Source organism: Brachyistius frenatus, unplaced genomic scaffold (assembly GCF_029030835.1).
Source record: "Brachyistius frenatus isolate BFR_SWC_R1_liver_20210118 unplaced genomic scaffold, ASM2903083v1 Contig_236, whole genome shotgun sequence".
Lineage (NCBI taxonomy): Eukaryota > Metazoa > Chordata > Actinopteri > Embiotocidae > Brachyistius > Brachyistius frenatus.
This window is the reverse complement of record NW_027210835.1, coordinates 59,187-80,018: the sequence shown is the minus strand read 5'-3', so window position 1 is coordinate 80,018 and position 20,832 is coordinate 59,187. Positions and strand designations below refer to the sequence as shown.

The 20,832-nt window shown below is 48.5% G+C and overlaps 1 protein-coding gene across 1 annotated transcript; it reads left to right on the top strand.

Moving 5' to 3' along the window:
• Positions 1 to 363: 363 nt before the first annotated feature.
• On the top strand, positions 364 to 20,785 carry lama1 (laminin, alpha 1). The gene is made up of 64 exons (XM_069720170.1): positions 364 to 446; positions 1,856 to 2,026; positions 2,310 to 2,422; positions 2,593 to 2,644; positions 2,735 to 2,925; positions 3,020 to 3,199; positions 3,282 to 3,371; positions 3,478 to 3,595; positions 3,696 to 3,874; positions 3,964 to 4,057; positions 4,145 to 4,290; positions 4,398 to 4,538; positions 4,615 to 4,773; positions 4,872 to 4,973; positions 5,082 to 5,293; positions 5,405 to 5,516; positions 5,712 to 5,822; positions 5,986 to 6,113; positions 6,181 to 6,267; positions 6,345 to 6,556; positions 7,038 to 7,144; positions 7,489 to 7,669; positions 7,755 to 7,891; positions 7,974 to 8,207; positions 8,369 to 8,512; positions 8,619 to 8,795; positions 8,916 to 9,101; positions 9,189 to 9,316; positions 9,445 to 9,574; positions 9,769 to 9,909; positions 10,078 to 10,196; positions 10,268 to 10,357; positions 10,451 to 10,644; positions 10,749 to 10,891; positions 10,962 to 11,060; positions 11,157 to 11,268; positions 11,360 to 11,516; positions 11,593 to 11,803; positions 11,916 to 12,032; positions 12,139 to 12,299; positions 12,394 to 12,532; positions 12,612 to 12,714; positions 12,877 to 12,993; positions 13,156 to 13,338; positions 13,419 to 13,573; positions 13,784 to 13,927; positions 14,075 to 14,208; positions 14,290 to 14,443; positions 14,534 to 14,658; positions 14,745 to 14,895; positions 14,978 to 15,122; positions 16,404 to 16,545; positions 16,623 to 16,737; positions 16,934 to 17,092; positions 17,217 to 17,368; positions 17,473 to 17,667; positions 17,747 to 17,930; positions 18,035 to 18,141; positions 18,259 to 18,448; positions 18,905 to 19,054; positions 19,277 to 19,430; positions 19,857 to 19,990; positions 20,167 to 20,380; positions 20,467 to 20,785. The coding sequence occupies exons 1-64, from the start codon at positions 395 to 397 to the stop codon at positions 20,619 to 20,621; spliced, it is 9,219 nt and encodes a 3,072-aa protein (XP_069576271.1). The 5' UTR covers positions 364 to 394; the 3' UTR covers positions 20,622 to 20,785.
• The last annotated feature ends 47 nt before the right edge of the window (positions 20,786 to 20,832 follow it).

Genomic DNA, 20,832 nt, shown 5'->3' with positions numbered 1-20,832 from the left:
CCCATCAACCTCAGAGTGTCTGCTGACTCATCACTGATCACTGATCAGTCATCACTGATCAAACAGCTGATCTTTGTTTAGATTTCATGGTTTGATAACATTGATGTCTCTAAAAGAAAACTTTGTAAACAGTCAGACACAAAATAAACAAAATGTGTGTTTCCCTTCAGATGTTTGTAAACATGTTGCCATGTTTCAGAAGGATCACGAACCCTCTCCCCCCCGTCATCAGACCAGATGGTTCAGTCCGCCCCCCTTATTGAGCTGAATGAATGAAAGAGAGGGAGCCAGCGGCAGAGTGAGAGCTGATTTCCACAGAGACTCTGCAGCAACACATTCTTTAAATCAGCTTCATCATCCTCATCATCCTCATCTGATTCAGCTGCTCAGAGACATGAAGTTGCTGCTACTGCTGCTGCTGGAGGCAGCTGCAGCCCAGCAGAGAGGTGAGCACTGTCTGATCTGTTCTACAGAGTTCTACTGAGTTCTACAGCTGCTTCAAGTTCTTTGTCCAGATGTTGTTTCATTGAAGTCTTCAGACTTTGTTCTCATCAAACTGTTTAAAAAGTTTCTATCTTAGATTCATCTGTTGATCCGATCAATGGTCCACCAATCTGACTAGTTTGATTTTAAAAGTTGTGTTTGACAAACTGAAAGGCAGAGAAATCAAATTTAAATTCACAGCTGTGTGTGTGTGTGTGTGTGTGTGTGTGTGTGTGTGTGTGTGTGTGTGTGTGTGTGTGTGTGTGTGTGTGTCTCTGTCTCTGTCTCTCTCTCTCTCTCTCCTCTCACACCTTCCTGACACACATTCTGCTGTTTATCTTTGTTTGGTCTTCAGTTCAGTTTGTCCTGAAACATTTCGGTTGTCTTCAGTGGGACCATTTCAGATTTTCATTCATGAGACTTCGCATCACATCTCTGCAGCTGTGAAAACACGAAGACACTCTGAACCTGTTTGTGTTCTTTCTCGCACTGATAAACATATTGATGAGGCTGTCCTGCTGGGAAACTGTGTGTGTGTTAACAATCACACTCATCCCTCTTCCTCTTCAGCCCCAAATTACCCCCTCCCCCTCCATGAAGCTGTGTGTTGGGGGAGGGGTCAGAGGTCAATCTGAACATCAATAGGCTGATTTAACCCATTCCAACACACACACATTGTCACAAACTGTTAACAAAAAGTAGAGATGCTGTTTAAAATATAAATAAAAACAGGATGTGATGATTTAATTGTTTTAACTCATTTAATTAAAAATAGATCATGGACAACAAATCAAATGTTGAAACTGAGGCATTTTATTGTTTCATAAAAATAAAAGTGTGTGTGTGTGTGTGTGTGTGTGTGTGTGTGTGTGTGTGTGTGTGTGTGTGTGTGTGTGTGTGTGTGTGAGAGACCACCTGTGATGTTGCCACACCTCCACAGCTGATGACACACAGCTCTCATTAACATGTTTGTGTTCTCGTCTGATCTTTTAAAATTCAGTTTTTCGTCCTGTTTTTTACTTTTTATTTCTCTGATCACTATTTCAATGTTTGTTATAAGTTTATAACCTGTTTGTTACAAGTTTAAAATGTGTGTGTTCATCATGGTCACATGATCACAGCTGCAGACAGTGAAGTTTAACTGAGGTTTCAGATGGTGAACCACCTGAAAGTTCACCTGCAGAAGCACCTGAGCTGAGTCACTGTCTGTCACAGAGAACATGTCTGTGAAGGTTTCAGTCCACAAAACTGAATCTGTCTTAAGATATTTAATGATCTCATCGATAATGTCACAACAGGATGCTAACAGCATTCTAACTGCAAGTTAAGAAGATGCTAACAGGATGCTAACAGTGCTCTCGCTGTGTTTCAGGTCTGTTTCCGGCCATCTTGAATCTGGCCAGTAACGCAGTGATCAGCAGTAACGCCACCTGTGGAGATCCAGAACCTGAAGTTTACTGTAAACTGGTTGAACACGTTCCCGGACGAAGAATCAAGAACCCACACTGTCCCAAATGTGATGCTAACTCTGTCCTGTCCAAAGGTACGACACCAGAACCAGAACCACTTTCATTCATCTCACTTCCATTCAGTTTCATTTATACAAAACACAAGTCGACCATCTCAGCTTCTAAACAACAGAAGCTCAGAACATCACGAGATGAACCACCGACCCAACAGGTGAACAGGTGTTGAATGAAGAAGTCTCTAAATGTGACGTAACGGTGAAGAGACAGAAAAGAGAAGCAGTATTGCAGTAGTACTATAGTAGTACTGCAGTACCTCTCAGCAGGAAGTAGTACTAACCGTAACTTTTCCGTGTGCAGAACGTCATCCAATCACAAACGCCATCGATGGAACCAATCAGTGGTGGCAGAGTCCGAGTATCAAGAACGGACGACAGTTTCACTGGATCACTGTCACACTGGACCTGAAACAGGTACACACACACACACACACACACACACACTCGCACATACACACGCGTACACAGACACACACACGCGCGGACACACACAGACACACACACACAGACTCGCGCACACACACACACACAGCAGGTGATTAAACTTGGTCTCCACATGTTTTTAAATTAGTTTTTCTCTTCAGGTTTTCCAGGTCGCCTACATCATCATCAAAGCTGCCAATTCTCCTCGCCCAGGTCAAAGCAGCCCGTTTACCTGTCTGTCTGTTTACCTGTCTGTCTGTCTGTCTGTTTACCTGTCTGTCTGTTTACCTGTCTGTTTCTCAGGTAACTGGATCCTGGAGCGCTCTCTGGACGGTGTGACCTTTGACCCCTGGCAGTTTTACGCCATCAGTGACTCTGAGTGTTTGACTCGTTACAACATCACGCCGAGACTCGGACCTCCGACCTACAAGAGCGACACCGAGGTCATCTGCACCTCCTACTACTCAAGACTGAACCCGCTGGAGCACGGAGAAGTGAGACAGTCTGCCTGCCTGTCTGTCTGCCTGTCTGTACCCATGTCTTTCTCTGTATACTTGTCTCTCTCTCTCTGACCCGTCTGTCTCTCAGATCCACACCTCTCTGATTAATGGCCGCCCTGGAGCCGATGATTTGACCTCTGACCTCCTGAACTTCACGTCGGCTCGTTACATCAGACTGAGGCTTCAGCGAATTAGAACGCTCAACGCCGATTTGATGACACTGAGCACCCGTGACCCCAGAGAGATTGACCCCATCGTGACCCGGAGGGTGAGACAGGCAGCAAAGAGACAGATGGTTTGATGACTGACTCATGTTCTGTGTTTGATCATGTTGGTTATTGTGTCCTCAGTATTTTTACTCCATCAAAGATGTCTCTGTGGGCGGGATGTGTATCTGCTACGGACACGCCCAGAGCTGCCCGCTGGACCTTGTTACCAAGGTAACACCTGTGGAACAGAACACCTGTAGGACTGAACACCTGTAGGACTGAACACCTGTACAGTGTTTTTCTATGTAGTTCAAACTGTGTTTGTGTGTACATGCAGAAGCTTCAGTGTGTGTGTGAACACAACACCTGTGGAGAGAGCTGTAACGAGTGTTGCCCCGGTTACCACCAGCAGCCATGGCAACCAGGAACCGTCTCCGAGGGAAACACATGTGAAAGTAAAAAAACACTAAGTGGATTGAAAAATAGAAGCACCTTTACCTGTCTGCCTCTACCTATCCGCCTCTCACCTGTGTCTCTCACCTGTCTGTCTTCCAGAGTGTAACTGTTACAACAAAGCAGTCGACTGTTTCTACAATCAGACCGTCTCTGAATTGTCTTTGAGTCTAAACTCTCGCGGCGTTCGTCGAGGGGGCGGAGTCTGTATCGACTGTCAAAAAAAGACAGCCGGCGTCAACTGTGAGACCTGCAGGGACGGATACTACAGACCAGCTGAGGTACTGCAAATAATACTACAGACCAGCTGAGGTACTGCAAATAATAATACTATTTTTACATAAGTGTGTGTGTGTGTGTGTGTGTGTAGGTGTCTCCGTCCTCTGACTCTCCTTGTCATCAGTGTAATTGTGATCTAAGAGGATCGAAGTCTTCCATCTGCAGCAGAGACGACACACAGCCAGGTCAGTGTAGTAGTTGTTGTTGTTTGTTTACACTAGTACACTTATTCTGTGGCTCAGAGTGTTTCTGACGTGTGTGTCTGTCTGCAGGTCAGTGTGTGTGTCAGGAAGGGTTTGCAGGTCTGCAGTGTGATCGTTGTGCGTTTGGATTCAGAGACTTCCCTCGTTGTGTCCGCTGTGATTGTCACCTGTCGGGCAGCACCAACACCGACCCCTGCAGCCGCTGCACCTGCAAGGTAAACTGACGGGAGGCGGAGTCATCGTTACACAACAACACACCTGAGGCTCTCTCTGGTGTCGTCTCACCTGTTGAGTGACGTCTCACCTGTTGTCTCCTCCCCAGGTGAATGTGATGGGAGCTCACTGTGATCTGTGTAAACCAGGTTTCTACAACCTGCAAGAGAACAACCCGCTCGGCTGCACCGACTGTTTCTGTTTTGGTGTGTCTGATGTCTGTGAGAGCTCCACCTGGTTCACAGCTCAGGTAGCACACACTCGGGTAACACAGCTGGACATCACATGACCTCTGAGGACAGCTTTGACAATGTTTGTGTTTTCAGGTGGTTCATACAGAGGCTTGGCTTCGCCCCTTTCCGCCTCTCCACAACCCCCTTGTCGTCCATGGCAACGACCTCCCTATTCCGAGCAACACCTCCTCTGGCCCTGCCCACCAACAGGTACTCTGGTGGGCGGCGCCCAAAAGTTTCCTCGGCAACAAGGTCAGCAAGCATTTCCATATTTGGTCATGATGCCGAAGAGCTTTCCATCTACCTGCCTCTCTACCTGTCTGCCTCTCTACCTGTCTGTCTGTCTCCAGCTGGTTTCTTACGGAGGTTTCCTGAATTACTCTGTGGTTTATGACGTTCCATTGGACAATGAAGACCGCTCTGTCTCCGCCCACTGTGACATCATTATAGAGGTGAGCAACTCGTACCTGTAAAACATGGAGCATTGCATTGTGGGATTGTTGGACAGCGCGGACATGGCGTCTGTAAACCTGAGGTCATTCTCTCTTCCTTTTTTCCAGGGTAACGGTAGAGCTCTTCGTCTCTCACCTCCTCTCCTCATCTTCCTCTCTCCGCTGGCTGAGTGTTCTGTTGCTGTGGCAATGATACCTCGGCGATTTGTGAACGATCAAACAGGCGTTCACGTCACCCGTGATGACCTGCTGCCGGTCCTCGCCGGCGTGACATCATTGCTGATCAGAGTTCACCTGAATGCCTCCGACGGACCAATCAGGTGAGGGAGAGTAATCTGATTACCTCTCCGGTCTTCCGGGTCCTCTGAGGACTGTCCAGGAGGACCTGAACACACGGACAGTGTTGATGTCTCTCTTGATGTGTCTTTCAGGCTCAGCTCCGTCTCTCTGGATGTGGTGGACTCTCCCTCCGTTTCTGGACTTCAGGCGGTTGCCGTGGAGACATGTGAATGCCCTTGGGGTTACAATGGCACTTCCTGTGAGGTCAGCACTTCACTTCCTTTAACTTCTGTTACTGACAGTCGTAGTAATGCGTCCCAGAGACCAGGTTCAGATTCAGACCAGGTTCAGGTTCAGACCAGGTTCAGAGGAAATGCACGTTAATGTGGCACATCTGATTTTGTTTATTTGTGTGTGCGCCTGTTTGTTTGTTTGTGTTCGTTTGTTTGTGTGTTGCAGGAGTGTCTCCCAGGTTTCTACAGAGTGGGCGGAGTCTTGTTTGGAGGAAACTGTATGCAGTGTGAATGTAACGATCACGCCACAGACTGTGACATCAATGGAGAGTGTGTGGTGAGTCTGAACCAGGACTGGAATACACCATGGTTACCTGACTACAGACCTGTCTGTCTCTCTACCTGTGTCTGTCTCTCTCTCACTACCTGTCTGTCTGACCCATCTTTCTCTACCTGTCTGTCTCTCTGACCTGTCTGTCTCTGCCCTGTGTGTCTCTCAGGGTTGTACCCACAACACCACCGGTCCTCACTGTGACCAGTGTCTACTTGGTTTCTATGGCGATGCCACAGAGGGGACATCAAACGACTGTATGTTGTGTCCGTGTCCTCTGACGGAGCCGTCCAACAGGTGTGTGTTGACGGTGTGTGACAGTAGGTGTGTGTTGACGGTGTGTAACAGTAGGTGTGTGTTGCAGGTTCAGTCCCACCTGTGTGCTGCAGGTGAACCGACAGGTGTCATGTGATCAGTGCCAGGAGGGATACACCGGCACCACCTGTGAGAGGTGAGGATGATTGACAGGGGGACTGACCAATCAGTGGACAGGTGGGCTCTGTGTAACACGAGTGTTTGCGTCTCCAGGTGTGCAAGTGGTTTCTACGGTAATCCACAGGTAGTGGGTGGGGCATGTGCTCGTTGTGAGTGTCATGGTAACGTGGACGTCAGTGAGGCGGAACACTGCGACAGCGTCACTGGAGAGTGTCTGCGTTGCCTCGGCAACACGATTGGGAGACACTGTGAGGTCTGTCAGCCCGGTTACCATGGAGACGCCGCACACGGCAAGGATTGTCGGGGTGAGTGACGCACAAGCTGCTGTGCCCTCAGTACACACACACACACACACACACACAGAGACGGTGAAACATTCAACTACCCTCGACTGAAGGTTCAACTGGTTCAGAAATGTGGAACACTGAACACACTCTGAAATACAACATTCCACACAGAAACACACACTCTGTTTGTGTTGCAGCAGGAATGTTGATCTGTTTAAATACAGATTAGATTCAACCTCTGACCTCTTTATTCAGCTGTTACATGACTGTGTGTGAAGATTGATTGAATTAATTCACTCACTGATCATGAAACGGATCAATGAGGCCACCGTGATGTTATCGTAGGTCACTGAACAACACAGGTCAGCGTGATGTCAAAAGCTCACAGAAGTTGTATGGTAGGAGCTGGGGCTTCATCGTGGGGGGAGGGGCCAGGCATCAATGGGTGGGGTCTCATACCTCTCATCAATCTCACAGTGGGCGTGTCTTTTTCTCACAGAGTGTGGCTGTGATGTCAGCGGCACCCTCTCCAGCCTGTGTGATGTCACAACAGGTCAGTGTTTGTGCAGAGAGAACATAACAGGACGCACCTGTGACCGCTGCCAGGTGAGATATATACACACACGCACGCACACATACCTACACATGCGCACACGCACGCACACACATACCTGCACACACACGCACGCATGCGCACACACACACACACCTACACACACACACACACATACACACACGCACACCTACACACACACACACACACACACACACACATACCTACACATGCACACACACACACACACACACACACACACACACACATACATACCTACACACACACACAGCGCTCTGGATCTTTCTACCAAACCTCCTGATCTTCCTCAGCTGTTTTGTGTCTGTTGATGTTTCTTTGGTTATTTGTTTCTTTATTTGTTGTTTCTTTTTTTTAGTCTGGGTTCTTCGGGCTGCGGAGTGGTCGTGGCTGTCAGCCCTGCGGCTGCAGCCTATCAGGATCTCTCTCTGAGTCATGTGATGAGGAGGGGCGGTGTCTGTGTGTGGAAGGCGTGGCCAGAGACAAGTGTGACTACTGTAGTCGAGGTTACTACGGTTTCCATGGCAGTGGCTGCACAGGTAGTAGAACAGTGTGGCAGTCAGTCGGACAGCTGATTGGTCCACCCTCTTGTCTCTGATTGGTTGTGATCTGTTCTCCTCCCAGCATGCACCTGTGAACACACCGGTGGGAACTGTGACCCCGAGAGTGGAGAGTGCATCTGCCCAGCCCACATGGAGGGAGACACCTGCGACAGGTGTCAGACAAATTATTGGGGACACGACCCCACCACAGGCTGCAGGGTATACACCTACAAAGACACACACAAACACACGCGCACACACCTGCGACAGGTGTGACACTAACTGTCTGTTGTCTCTTCAGCCCTGCAGCTGCAGTGCAGCAGGTAGCTCCGCCCCTCAGTGTGACCTGACCAATGGACAGTGTCTGTGCCGAGAGGGGTTCTTTGGCAGGTCATGTGACCAGTGTGCACCTGGTTACCATGGTTACCCATCATGCATAGCCTGTGGCTGTGACATGGCAGGAACAGAAGAGACGTTTTGCAACAAGACACTGGGAGTGTGTGACTGTCCACACACCGGAGAGTGTGTGTGCAAGGTGTGTGTCCTTCTGTCTGTGTTGGTGTGTGTTTGTTTTCTGAGTCACACTCAGCTCAAAACAACTTTTTAACCTCTCTTCATCGTCGTTGTTGTGTGTGTGTGTGTGTGTGTGTGTGTGTGTGTGTGTGTGTGTGTGTGTGTGTGTGTTCGTTCGTTCAGGTGGGTGTGGCGGGCCAGCGGTGTGAGGAGTGTGTGTCCGGTTGGTTCGGTCTGTCCGCTGAGAATCCAGACGGCTGCTCTCCGTGTTTCTGTTCTGGTCTGAGCCGAGACTGTGAGGAAGGGGGGGGGCTGACCCGCATACCTGTGAGTACACGAACTGTGTGTACTGTATGTGTATCGTGTGTACTGTATGTACACCTGTCCGTCTCTGTCCACCTGTCTCTCTGCCCACCTGTGTCTTACCCGCCAGGTGACCCTGGCTCCGCCGCCTCCCCTGTCATTGGTCAGCCAGTTGAACCTGCAAGGTGTAGTATCCGGAGTGTACCAGCAGGGCGGCGACACGCTGCTTGACACACGTCACCTGAACGGCAGCCGGCTCAGCGGCCCCCTCTACTGGAGACTGCCTCCCCGCTTCGAGGGCAGCCAGGTACTGACAGGCTTCATGTTATTCGTGTTTGTTAAACCCTGCACATTGACTGACAGGCAGCGAATGTTTCTGTATACTTCATGGAGTGCTCCAGTGTGTACTTCACTGTGTACTGTGTAGTTGCTGTCGTACGGCGGGCTGCTGTCCTACGTCGTCACCTTCTACGCCGAGGATGGTTCAGGACTGTCCAATCAGGAGCCTCAGGTGGTGATGAGGGGCGGGACTCTGAGGAAGTTCGTTATATATACGGACCTGGTCGCTCCTAGCAACGGCGTGATGACTCACCATGACATCAGGCTGACAGAGGTAGAGCAGCAAGGAATCATGGGAAACAAAGAAAGAGACGTTTAAAGACAACATGCTAACGTGTGTGTGTGTGTGTGTGTGTTACAGTATCAGTGGAAGTATTTTAACTCGGTGTCTCAGAAGCCGGTGAGTCACGCTGACTTCATGTCCGTCCTCAGTGACGTCCAGTACATCCTCATCAAGGCTTCATACGGCACGAGACTGCAGCAGAGCAGGTACTACTACACACTGTACTACAGAACTACACACTGTATGACACACTGTACTACAGAACTACACACTGTACTACAGCAGCTGTGAAATCAGCAGCTGTGTTGGTGTCGCTTCCTGTTACCTCTTTAAGGATCTCTAACATCTCCATGGAGATGGCGGTAGAGGTGGACCTAGAGGAGGAGTCAGAGGTCAGAAGGGGCGTGGCCAGGCTGATTGAGTCCTGTATCTGTCCTCCTGGATACACTGGACTGTCCTGTCAGGTGAGGATCAGGTTCTCCTACCAGACCACATGACTCAAGGTGTCACCATAGAAACTACAGAAACTACAGCTCAATAAACTGTTTGTGTAGCAGCAGGTGGGTGAGCTGTAGATGAACTGTCTGTCTCTGAACTGTATGTCCCTCTGACCTGTCTGTCTCTCTGACCTGTCTGTCTCTGACCTGTCTGTCAGCAGGAGTGTGCAGCAGGTTATTTCCGTCAGCTTCAGTCTGAGTTGTCGTCTCAGAGTCAGAAGTTGATGTTTGTTCGTCCGTGTGTTCGATGTCGATGCAACGGCCGCAGTGAGAGCTGCAACACGGAGACTGGAGACTGTCAGGTAACGCAGGCTAACGCAGGCTAACGCAGGCTAACGCAGGCTAACGCAGGCTAACGCAGGCTAACGCAGGCTAACGCAGGCTAACGCAGGCTAACGCAGGCTAACGCAGGCTAACGCAGGCTAACAAAGTCTGTAGATGTCAGTAGAAGTCTGTTTTTGTTCGTGCAGGGCTGTCAGCATCACACCAGTGGGCGGAGCTGTGAGCTGTGTGCCCCGGGGTATTATGGGAAGGTCAGCGGCTCCGTTGGCGACTGCTCGCTGTGTGCCTGCCCCCTGCGGGACAACAGGTGACACTGCACTCTGTTCATCATCTCTGCTTGGTTTTCTGTGTGTCACTGACTCTTGTGTGTGTCTGTAGTTTCAGTCCCTCGTGTGTGTCTGAGGGAGCGTCAGGTGATTTCCGTTGCACTTCCTGTCAGACCGGCTACGAAGGCCGATACTGTGAGAGGTTAGATCTGTGACATCATCTTCTTTATTCAGCTTTTATTGTGAAAATCTGTCTTCCGTGATGTCACACTGACTGCAACCTGTCCTGATGCAGGTGCTCTGTTGGTTACTATGGTAACCCGTCGCTGCCAGACGGAGTGTGTTCACGGTGTAGCTGCAGTGGGTGGGGCTCCGTCCAACAGGTGTGTGACGCACTGACCGGACAGTGTGAGTGTCAGCCTGGGGTCAAAGGTCAGGATTGTGACCAGTGTGACAAGAGACATGTCCTGCAGGGAGGACAGTGTGTGTGTAAGTAACACACACACACACACACACACACACAGACACGATAACACAGAGAAACACATGCATGACCTCTGATAACACGCAACATGTGTGTGTCTGTGACCCAGCGTGTGATGATGAGTGTACTGGTGTTCTCCTGGACGACCTCGAGAAACTATACAACCACTTCCTGTCTGTCAACCTGAGCAGCGTTGCCATGGCGCCGTACCGGCAGCTGGTGTTACTGGACAATCAGACCAGAGACTTCCAGGTATGTCACCTGTCTGACTGTCACCTGTCTGACTGTCATCTGTCTGACTGTCACCTGTCTGACTGTCCAGGTGCTGCTGTCAGAGAACACGTCCGTCACGTCTCATCTGTCCAGAGTAGAAGAAGACTTAAATCATTTGACCTTTGACCTCGGCGCTCTGCAGCAGCAGGTAACAGTGTCACATGTCAACATGAATAAAACATACATGTTAAATACATGCATCACATTATGAATACTGAGTTTTTCCTGTCTTCTGATTGGCTAGGTCACACGTCTGTCTAATGTCCTGGTGGAAGTGGACGTGTCTACGAACAACAGCTTTTCCCAGGGTGCACTGCTGCTGGAGAGCATCCGCAGCCTTCAAGACAACATTCAGAGTACAATGACGAGGCCAACATTATAATCATGATGACATTACTGACGTATTAAAGTGACGTCATAACTAACTCTTACCTGTGATTGGTCCAGTGCTGCAGAGTGAGGCGGGGCATCTGAATCAGACAGTGGAGAATGAGTTTGATTCAGCCAATCACACGCGCCTGCTGCAGGAAGTGGAGACCATGTTGGAGAGAATCCGAGGTGTAAATTTGACAGCTGTCCAGGATGCAGCCAATCAGGAGCTCAGGTGAGTTTAATAAATAAACAAACAAACAAACAAATCAACACCCGACAGGTGTGACACTGGCGATCTCTCTTTGCAGCCTTTCAGATGCTCTCATTAGCTCGCTGCAGATGAACTTCCTGTTGAGCAGGGCGGAGCGTGATGACAGGCTCCACCCCCTCTCTGCCTCCCTCACCATTGGCATGGCAACACTGCAACATACACACACACACCTGAACAATGCTGCACAACGAAACTCAGAAACTCACACTCTACTGGACGACACACACACTCTGCTGCAGCAACATCAGGTGACACACACACACATAATCACACAAACACACACAAACTTGTTATTTTCATATATAATATTTGTATTGTTCCTTTTGTTAGAGTTTAATGTTTTATATGTCTGTCCTTCAGTCTGTCCATCAGAACCTGAGTTCTGCCTGTCTGTCTGCGGACCGTCTGATGGACGACAGTCAGCTGCTGCTGTTGGACGTCGTCGGTGTGACCGAAGATTTAACGAACATCAGTGCAGTAAGTTTAGATGGATCAATAACAGCTGATACCTCCTGACCAGCAGGTGGAGCTGGTTATTGATTGATGGATGGATTAATAATAGCTGATACCTCCTGACCAGCAGGTGGAGCTGCTGGCGGCTCAGCTGGATCAATGGCGCCTCCTGCTGAGAAAACAGGTGGATGGTTTGGTGGTCGGACTGAAGATGACGGAAGCTCTGGAGAATGTTTACCGTGCAGAGAGCCACGCCCACCTTCTACAGAGCCACACCCACTCCCTGTACAGGTGTGTGTGTGTGTGTGTGTGTGTGTGTGTGTGTGTGTGTGTGCGCGCGCGTGTGCGTGCAGACCTAACCTGTTGAAATGATCTCCTCTCTCAGCTCTCTGTCATCGGTGTGTAACACGTCTCAGAACGGCAGCCGATTGCCTCAGCTCGACAGTGACATCACAGAGCGCATTGACTCTGCCCAGCAGGTGGCCTCAATCGCCCTCGACTCCGCCTCCCTCACTGTTACCATGGTATGTGTGTGTTCACTCTCACCTGTATATCAGTCAGGTGTCTTCACACGTCTAATGTGTGTGTGTGTGTGTGTTTCAGACCGTCCAATCAGAGCATCTGCTGTCAGAGGAAGGCGGGGCCAAACTCAACATCAGTTCTGCTGTTTTAGAGGAAAGTCATCAAATCAGCACGGCAGCTGAAGGTCTGATCGTGTTCCTGTTACAAACTCAGTGAATACACCATGACATTACCAGTCATGTGACCAAAATGCCATCATCACATTCAGACATGACTAGCGCCACCTGCTGTTTACCTTCACTTTGTTTTACTTTAAGGATGAAACTGAACTTCTGTCTGTCTTCAGACCTGCAGAGGAACATTTCCATGGTAACCAGCCAGCTGCACTCAGTCAGAGACAGCGTCCATAACTCCAGCCTCCTACTCCATCAGCCAATCAGAGAGCTGCACAGCCTGTCGAACGGTGAGACAACCGATGCTCTGATATAGATAGAAATGTACTACTATTATTATTATTATTAATTATTAATTTTAACTTCACAGTACAGGATAAATGAAGCAGTTTTTAACTGATATAAAAATATATATTTATTGTATTGATCTATTGCCGTACTTATCCTGTCAGGTCGGTCCGTGCCGCTGCAGCAGGTCCAGATCCAGGCTGCAGCAGCACGCTCTGAGCTGCAGGAGGCGCTGCAGCGGCTGCAGAGACTCGGAGAGCAGCTGCAGGGTTCTTCTTCTGTGGTGGAAAACACCAACAACACAGCCAGGGAGACCAACCAGCTGGTGACTGACACACACGCTGCAGGTCTGTCCGCACACGCTACAACCACACAATCATTTCAAGTTTAACGGAGTACTGATACTTCCTGCTTCCTGTGTGCCCAGCCAAAGAGGCGCAGCGTAAGCTGGAAGAAGCAGAGCTTCGTACCCAGCGTCTGATGGACAGAATAAAGCCGCTGAGCATGCTGGGAGAAAATCTGAGCAGGAACCTGTCTGACATCAGAGAGCTGATCGACCAGGCCCGAAGACAGGCAGCATCGGTAACACATAACACAAATACACACTTCACCTGGCTGAAACTTCCAGGTGAAGAAACAGGAATTACAACCCCGCCCTGATACAGGAAGTACAACCCCATCTCAATAAAGTTTGGTTTTATTTAAATTTTACACAATGTCCCAACTTTTCTGGAAACAGGCTTGTAGATGCTGAACAGGTGTGAATGTCCAACATGTTGATGATGTCATCAGATAAAGGTGGCGGTCCAGGCGGACAGGGACTGCGTTCGATCCTACAAACCTCAGATTCAGTCGAGCAACTTCAACACACTGAATCTGATCCTGAAGACGAAGACCAGAAACAACCTCCTGTTCTACCTGGGCAGCAACACAACGGTACACACACACACACACACACACACACACACACACACACACACACACACACACACACACACACACACACACACACACACACACACACACACACACACCAAAGTGTGGACCAGATATTGTTGGTTTGACCCAGCATCTGGTCTGCAGGTGGACTTCCTGGCCGTAGAGGTGCATGATGGGAAGGTGAGTCTCCTGTGGGACACGGGCTCCGGCAGCAGACGGCTGCTGTTTCCTGGACTCGACATCAGCAACAACAGGTGGACCAGAATCAATGCCACACGGTAAATACACGCCACCTCATCACGGCTACTCACGTGTCTGAGGAAGCAGTGATGTCATCTGGTGATGTCATAATGCCGCAGGTTCGGGGCCATCGCCGCTCTGTCTGTCCATCAGCTGGAGTCTGAGTCTGAGCCACTGCCCACGGTAACCGCAACATCTCCGGGGTCATCCAGAGTGTTAGACGTGGACAGAAACACGGTCGTCCACATCGGAGGACTGGGAGCTCACACGCAGGTAAGACTCGCTCAGGGCAGGTACGCAGGTGTGTGTGGAGGTGTACAGGTGGTCACAGGTGTGTGTGTGTGTGTGTGTGTGTGACGTCAGAGCCCTGCAGAACTGCACACCTCCACCTTCCAGGGCTGCCTGGGAGAAGCAGCGCTGAACGAGAGGAACGTCGGCTTGTGGAGCTACGACAGCCAGGAGGGAGAGTGTGGAGGCTGTTTCAGCAGGTAACACCTGTCTGTGTCTCTACCTGTCTGTCTCTACCAGTCTGCACCTGTCTGTCTCTACCAGTCTGCACCTGTCTGTCTCTCAGCCCCCAGGCAGAGGAGACGTCCTTCCACTTTGATGGATCTGGCTTCTCATTGGTCCAGAAGTCTTTGCGAGCGACGTCCACGTCCGTCGTGTTGCTGTTTAAGACTCTGTCTCCGGGTGGATTGTTGCTGTATCTGGCCTCCAACAACACGGTACCACACACACACCTTCACAATAAGAGTCTCAGCAGAATGTGTGTGAGACACGCATAACCTCAGTTCCTGTCTCCTGTAGAGGGACTTCCTGTCCATGGAGCTTGCGGAAGGGTGTGTACGTTTGACCTTTGACCTCGGCTCAGGTGCTCTGATCCTGATCTCCAGTAGAAAGTACAACACTGGAGTGTGGTACAAGATCACACTGCAGCGGAACAAACGCAAAGGTACGATTACTAGTACTATTGCAACACTACAACTACTATAGCAGCACTACAACTACTACAACAGCACTACAACTACTACAGCAGCACTACAACTACTACTACAGCACTACAACTACTTCAACATCACTACTACTACAGCACTACAACTACTACAACACTACAGCACTACTTCAGCATCACTACTACTACAGCACTACAACTACTACAGCACTACCAATACTACAGCACTACAACTACTGCAGCACTACAACTATTTTTTTTACTGCTATTTTATTGCTTTATATTATTCTAGTATTATCTTATTGCTTCCTGTATGCTGCTGTGGCGGAAAAAAAAAAATTCCCTCGGGGATTAATAAAGTAACTACCTAACCTACAGCACTACCAATACTACAGCACTACACCTACTTCAGCATCACAACTACTACAGCACTACAACTACTACTTCAGCACTACAACTACAACTTCAGCACTACAACTACTTCAGCATCACTACTACTACAGCACTACAACACTACCAATACTATAGCACTACAACTACTTCAACATCACGACTACTACAGCACTACAACTACTACAACATTACCAATACTACAGCACTACAACTACTTCAACATCACTACTACTACTACAGCACTACAACTACTACAACACTACCAATACTACAACACTACAACTACTACAACATTACCAATACTACAGTACTACCAGTACTACAACACTACCAATACAACAGCACTACAACTACTACAGCACGACAAACTATTTTTTTTACTGCTATTTTATTGCTTTATATTATTCTAGTATTATCTTATTGCTTCCTGTATGCTGCTGTAGTGAAAAAAATTCCCCTCGGGGATTAATAAAGTAACTACCTAACCTACAGCACTACACCTACTTCAGCATCACAACTGCTACAGCACTACAACTACTACAGCACTACCAGCACTACCACCACTACAGCACTACCACCACTACTTCAGCAGCCCTACCACCACCACTACTACTACAGCACTACAACTACTACAGCACTACAACTACTTCAGCACTACAACCACTACTACAGCACTACCACCACCACTACTACAGCACTACAACTACTTCAGCAGCACTACTACTGCAGGACTACTACTACTACTACTGCAGTAGTACTACTACCAGGGTACTGCTAGTGCAGTACGACTACTTGTAATACTACAACTGCAGTCTTTGTAGTATTGTGACTGCAATGTTTGTATTACTGTTACTGCTAACTGATCCTGCCATGCTGCTGTGTTTCCAGGTTACCTGTCTATCATGGCAGCCGACCAATCATCAGAGAAGGAGGTGTTGGAGGCGGAGTCTCCTGGAACAGCCTCCGACCTGAACCGCTCTGACCTTGACCCCATCTACATCGGAGGACTTCCTGCTTCCAGACCAATCAGGTGAGCCTGTGATGTCAGTAGGGGAAGATGATGTGATGTCACAGGTTTAAATGTGTCCTCCCCTCTCTGGTTGCTAGGCGACAGGTGGTGTCCAGGTCATATGTTGGCTGTATAAAGAACGTGGAGATTGCTCGGTCCAACTTTGACCTGCTAAGAGATGCATACGGAGTCCAGAAGGGCTGCGTCCTCGAGGTACATACATGTCCACATGCGTACATGTCCAGATACGTACGTGTCCACATATGTACATGTACTATATCTGAAAAAACTTTGTGATCAGTATTTTGGATCATTTGATCAGTTCCTGTTCTGACTTAGAGCTCATTGTAGTTTCAAAATAAAGGTCAATAACCTGTTCAGACTATTGATTGATTGATTGATTGATTAGGCAGTGAGGAGTGCCTCGGTGTTGGCTGGAGGCTTCGTTCAGGTTACTCCTCCGTCATTTGGTCAGGAGGCAGAGCTTCTCTTCTCCTTCTCCTCCATCTCCATCAACCAATCAGGAGTCCTTCTGGCCGCCTTAAGTGACAGCCGTGCACACAGACAGGTGAGATTGACAGAGTTCACTTGACACACCTGTACACCAGGTACTCAGTATGATGCTCACATGATGATGTGTGATGGCTATTGAAACCTGGATTTTTCTCTCTATTTCCTGTGTGTGTGTGTAGCACTTTGTGTCTCTTCACCTGATCTCTGGTGCAGTGGAGGCGGAGCTTGGTGAAGTGGGTGGGCCCACTCAAAGGGCATCGGTGATGAAACCTGATGGAGGATCCTTCAGTGATGGAATTAAACACTCTGTGATCATTACCATCAGCAGGAAGTAAGCGTGACTATGGAAACACTCTCTTGTCTCACCTGTCCCACTTGTCTCACCTGTCCCACCTCTCTCTCCTGTCTCACCTGTCCCACCTGTCTGTCTCTCAGGTCTCTGTCCGTGCAGGTGGATGAGGAACATGTGAAGTCCGTGTCCGTTTTGCCAGGCGGACTTTCTCATCTGTCTCCAGCCTCCTTCTTCATAGGTGGGCTTCCATCAGGGGAGGAGTCCCGTCTGCCAATCAGATTGCAGGATTTGTCCAGGAGATTCAGAGGTTGCATCCAACACCTTGTGGTGGGCGGAGTGTAAGTGTCTCTACACACACACACACACACACACACACACACACACACACACAAACTGTTGATTGCCGGTTCTGTGCAGGCTCGTTGACCTATCAGGAGCAGTGAAATATGAGGGGGCGCAGCTCGACAGCTGCCTATTGGTGGAGAGGACTAGGGGGGTGGTGCTTCCTGATGACCAGGATGTAGAACCAACAGCTGACCCCGCTCACCTGCCTGTAGCCCTGCCCACACACCTGAGTGCCTTGACACCTGGAGCGCTAACAGTAATGAATGTTTCTTATTGATTGTTGATGATCAGTGTATCTGTCTTTGATCATTGATTACAGCTCGTGATTGATTATTGGTTATTGAACTGTGTCTGATGCAGTGTGCGTTAGAGGCGGAGCCAACCTTTGTGCCATCAGCAGCTCAGTTTGGTTTGTCCAGACATAGTCACATGACCTTCATCATCAACCCCAGCTCAGTCCGGAAGAGGTGAGTCTCTATGACGACGTATGGCAGGGCAGCGGTGAGGTCTCCGTACACGACAACACAATCTGACTCTCCTGTGTGTCCGTTGTGTGTGTGTGTCTGTGTGTCTGCTGCCCTCAGTGTGTTGGTGAGGTTGTCGGTCCGTAGTCTGGCTCTGGACGGGTTGCTCCTCCTCCTCTCCGACTCCAAACAGATGGACTTTGTAGTCCTTCGACTGACGGGTGGGAGGGTCAAATTGTCAGCTGACCTGGGAAAAGGCCCCGCCTCCACCACCTCCTCCATCACGGTTAATGACGGAGAGTGGCACACTGTGAGTTCATTATATATCTATCATATGTATATGTATTACATATTTTAATAAATTAATAAAATGGCTCCATTTCCACATTTGATTTGTTAATTTTTGGCCTATTATACATTAAATATTAAATTACATTACATTTCATTTAGCTGACGCTTTTATCCAAAGCGACTTACAACACACCGATGGTTCACCATCAGGAGCAAATTTTTTTTTTAGGGTTCAGTGTCTTGCTCAAGCACACTTAGGCATGTGGACAGGAGGAGCTGGGGATTGAACCACCAACCTTCTGATTAGTGTGCAACCCACTCTACCGTCTGAGCCACAGCCTCCCTAAATATGAGTTTATGTGATTTATAAATGATCACATTCTGGTTTTATTAATGAACAAACTTGTTGGTATAAAGTCAGCAGCTTGTTGTTGTCATGGTGATCTCAGATGTTCAGGATGTCTCACTGTCTCAGGTCAGTGTGGAGGTGAGCCGGCGGTCGGTTTCAGTGTCGGTTGACGGTTTGAAGCCAGAATCGGTCTCAGTGAAAGGAAACCAGCTGAATGTGGACAAGAGAGTTTACCTGGGAGGGTTACACCCCGCTGTGAGCACCCGCAGAATCAACGTAATACTGATTTACTTCTATTGCACAGTTTAATATCATAACGGTTCAAGATTTTACTTCAAATACTAAATACTCACTCACCTGTTTGTTTGTATTGTTTTTATCTACTTTTAGGACCTTTGTGAGAACCTGCTATTTTAGATCAGATTCATACAGAAATACTGAATATTAAAAAGGGTTTCACAAACTTTCAAACTGTCTGTCATCCTATCTGTCTCTCAGGTCAGCAGCAGTTTCCCAGGTTGTGTTCAGTCTGTCAGTCTGAACAACGCCATGTTGGACCTGTCCAAGCCAGCCTCAAGGCATGATGTCACTTCCTGTTTCACCAAGGAGCAGACAGGAAGTTACTTCAATGGCAGTGGACACGCTGAACTGAGTGAGTCCAACATGAAGACAAAAACATCTGCTTTAACAATCAGACACAGATTTCTGATCTTTAATGACACGAGTCAAACAAACGGCTTGTAATAGATTTCTTCAGTGAAGCTGCTGGATGAAATACAGAGGGGCAGTTGTAGTTCACAGAATGACCTGATGGAGGCAGTGTTGTAGTTCACAGAATGACCTGATGGAGGCAGTGTTGTAGTTCACAGAGTGAACTGATGGAGGCGGTGTTGTAGTTCAGAGTGAGCTGATGGCCAGAATCAGAACATGATCAATCACCTCATCTGTTCACTCACGCTCTACCGAAGAACAGTGGAGCATCAACCACGATCATGTGACTGATTATTGATCTCGTGTTTGTTAGTGAACTATCTTGTAACAATGAATGTGATCTGATCAGGTGTGTGTGTGTGTGCAGTGCATGATGGTTACAAGGTCGGCTCTGACATGTCCGTTTCTCTGGAGTTTCGAACGAGCCAATCAGAAGGAGTGTTTTTAGGAGTCAGCAGTGCAAAGGTCGACGCTGTCGGGCTGGAGATGATCAATGGACAGGTGAGTTACCTGAGTGATCAGCTGACTGTTGACATACGCAATGGAACATGGTTCTCACCTGTTTCAGTGTCACAGCTGCTTTTCTATTACTCTTTATTAAAGATGCATCAGTGTAAATAAAGTTTTTGTGTGTAAATGAAGTTTGTGTGTAACAGTTGTACCTGGTTCCTCCTCAGGTGGTTTTTAATGTGAATAACGGTGCAGGTCGAGTGTTGGTGCGTTCCTTTGGTCAGATGCTGTGTGATGGCCGGTGGCACCGCCTGCTGGCCAGAAAGACCAAACACACCCTGAGTCTGAGTATAGATGGGCGGAGTTACACCACCCCCAACCCCTACCCACAATCCACCTCTGCTGAGACCAACAATCCAGTTTACCTGGGAGGGTATCCAGGTGAGACCCTCTGAACTAGTTCACTCTGAAACATGACAAACACTCTTGTGGAGGAATATTAACCTGTCTCTCTCTCTGTGCTGCAGACGGAGTTAAACAGAACTGCCTGTCAGTCAGCTCCAGGTTCAGAGGTTGTCTGAAGAAGGTACAGCTCATTAAGTCTCACATGAGTGACATGCTTGATCTGAGCTCCGCCCACTTTCTGTTGGGTGTCAGTCCCAACTCTTGTCCTGTTGCCTAGCAGCGCCCAGCCCAGCTGTGACCATTCCCGAGATGATTTATGAAGAAGGTGAAACACTGATGATGCTCAAAGTCTGAAATCTAAAAATCTAAAAATTCTCTGTAATTTGATCCAACTAGACATAAATGATTAAAAATCATCCGAAAATGAATTTATTCAGACTTCACTCATTCGATTTCCACACAGAAACTGTAAACAAAGATGCAGCCAC

What these genes read in the sequence shown, in the direction of transcription:
- lama1 (XM_069720170.1), top strand. Translation starts at nt 395, where the DNA reads ATGAAGTTGCTGCTACTGCTGCTGCTGGAGGCAGCTGCAGCCCAGCAG. An exon ending in ATTTAACGAACATCAGTGCA is followed by an intron (nt 12,033 to 12,138) that starts GTAAGTTTAGAT and finishes CCTGACCAGCAG; the next exon opens with GTGGAGCTGCTGGCGGCTCA. An exon ending in ACCTGGGCAGCAACACAACG is followed by an intron (nt 13,928 to 14,074) that starts GTACACACACAC and finishes TCTGGTCTGCAG; the next exon opens with GTGGACTTCCTGGCCGTAGA.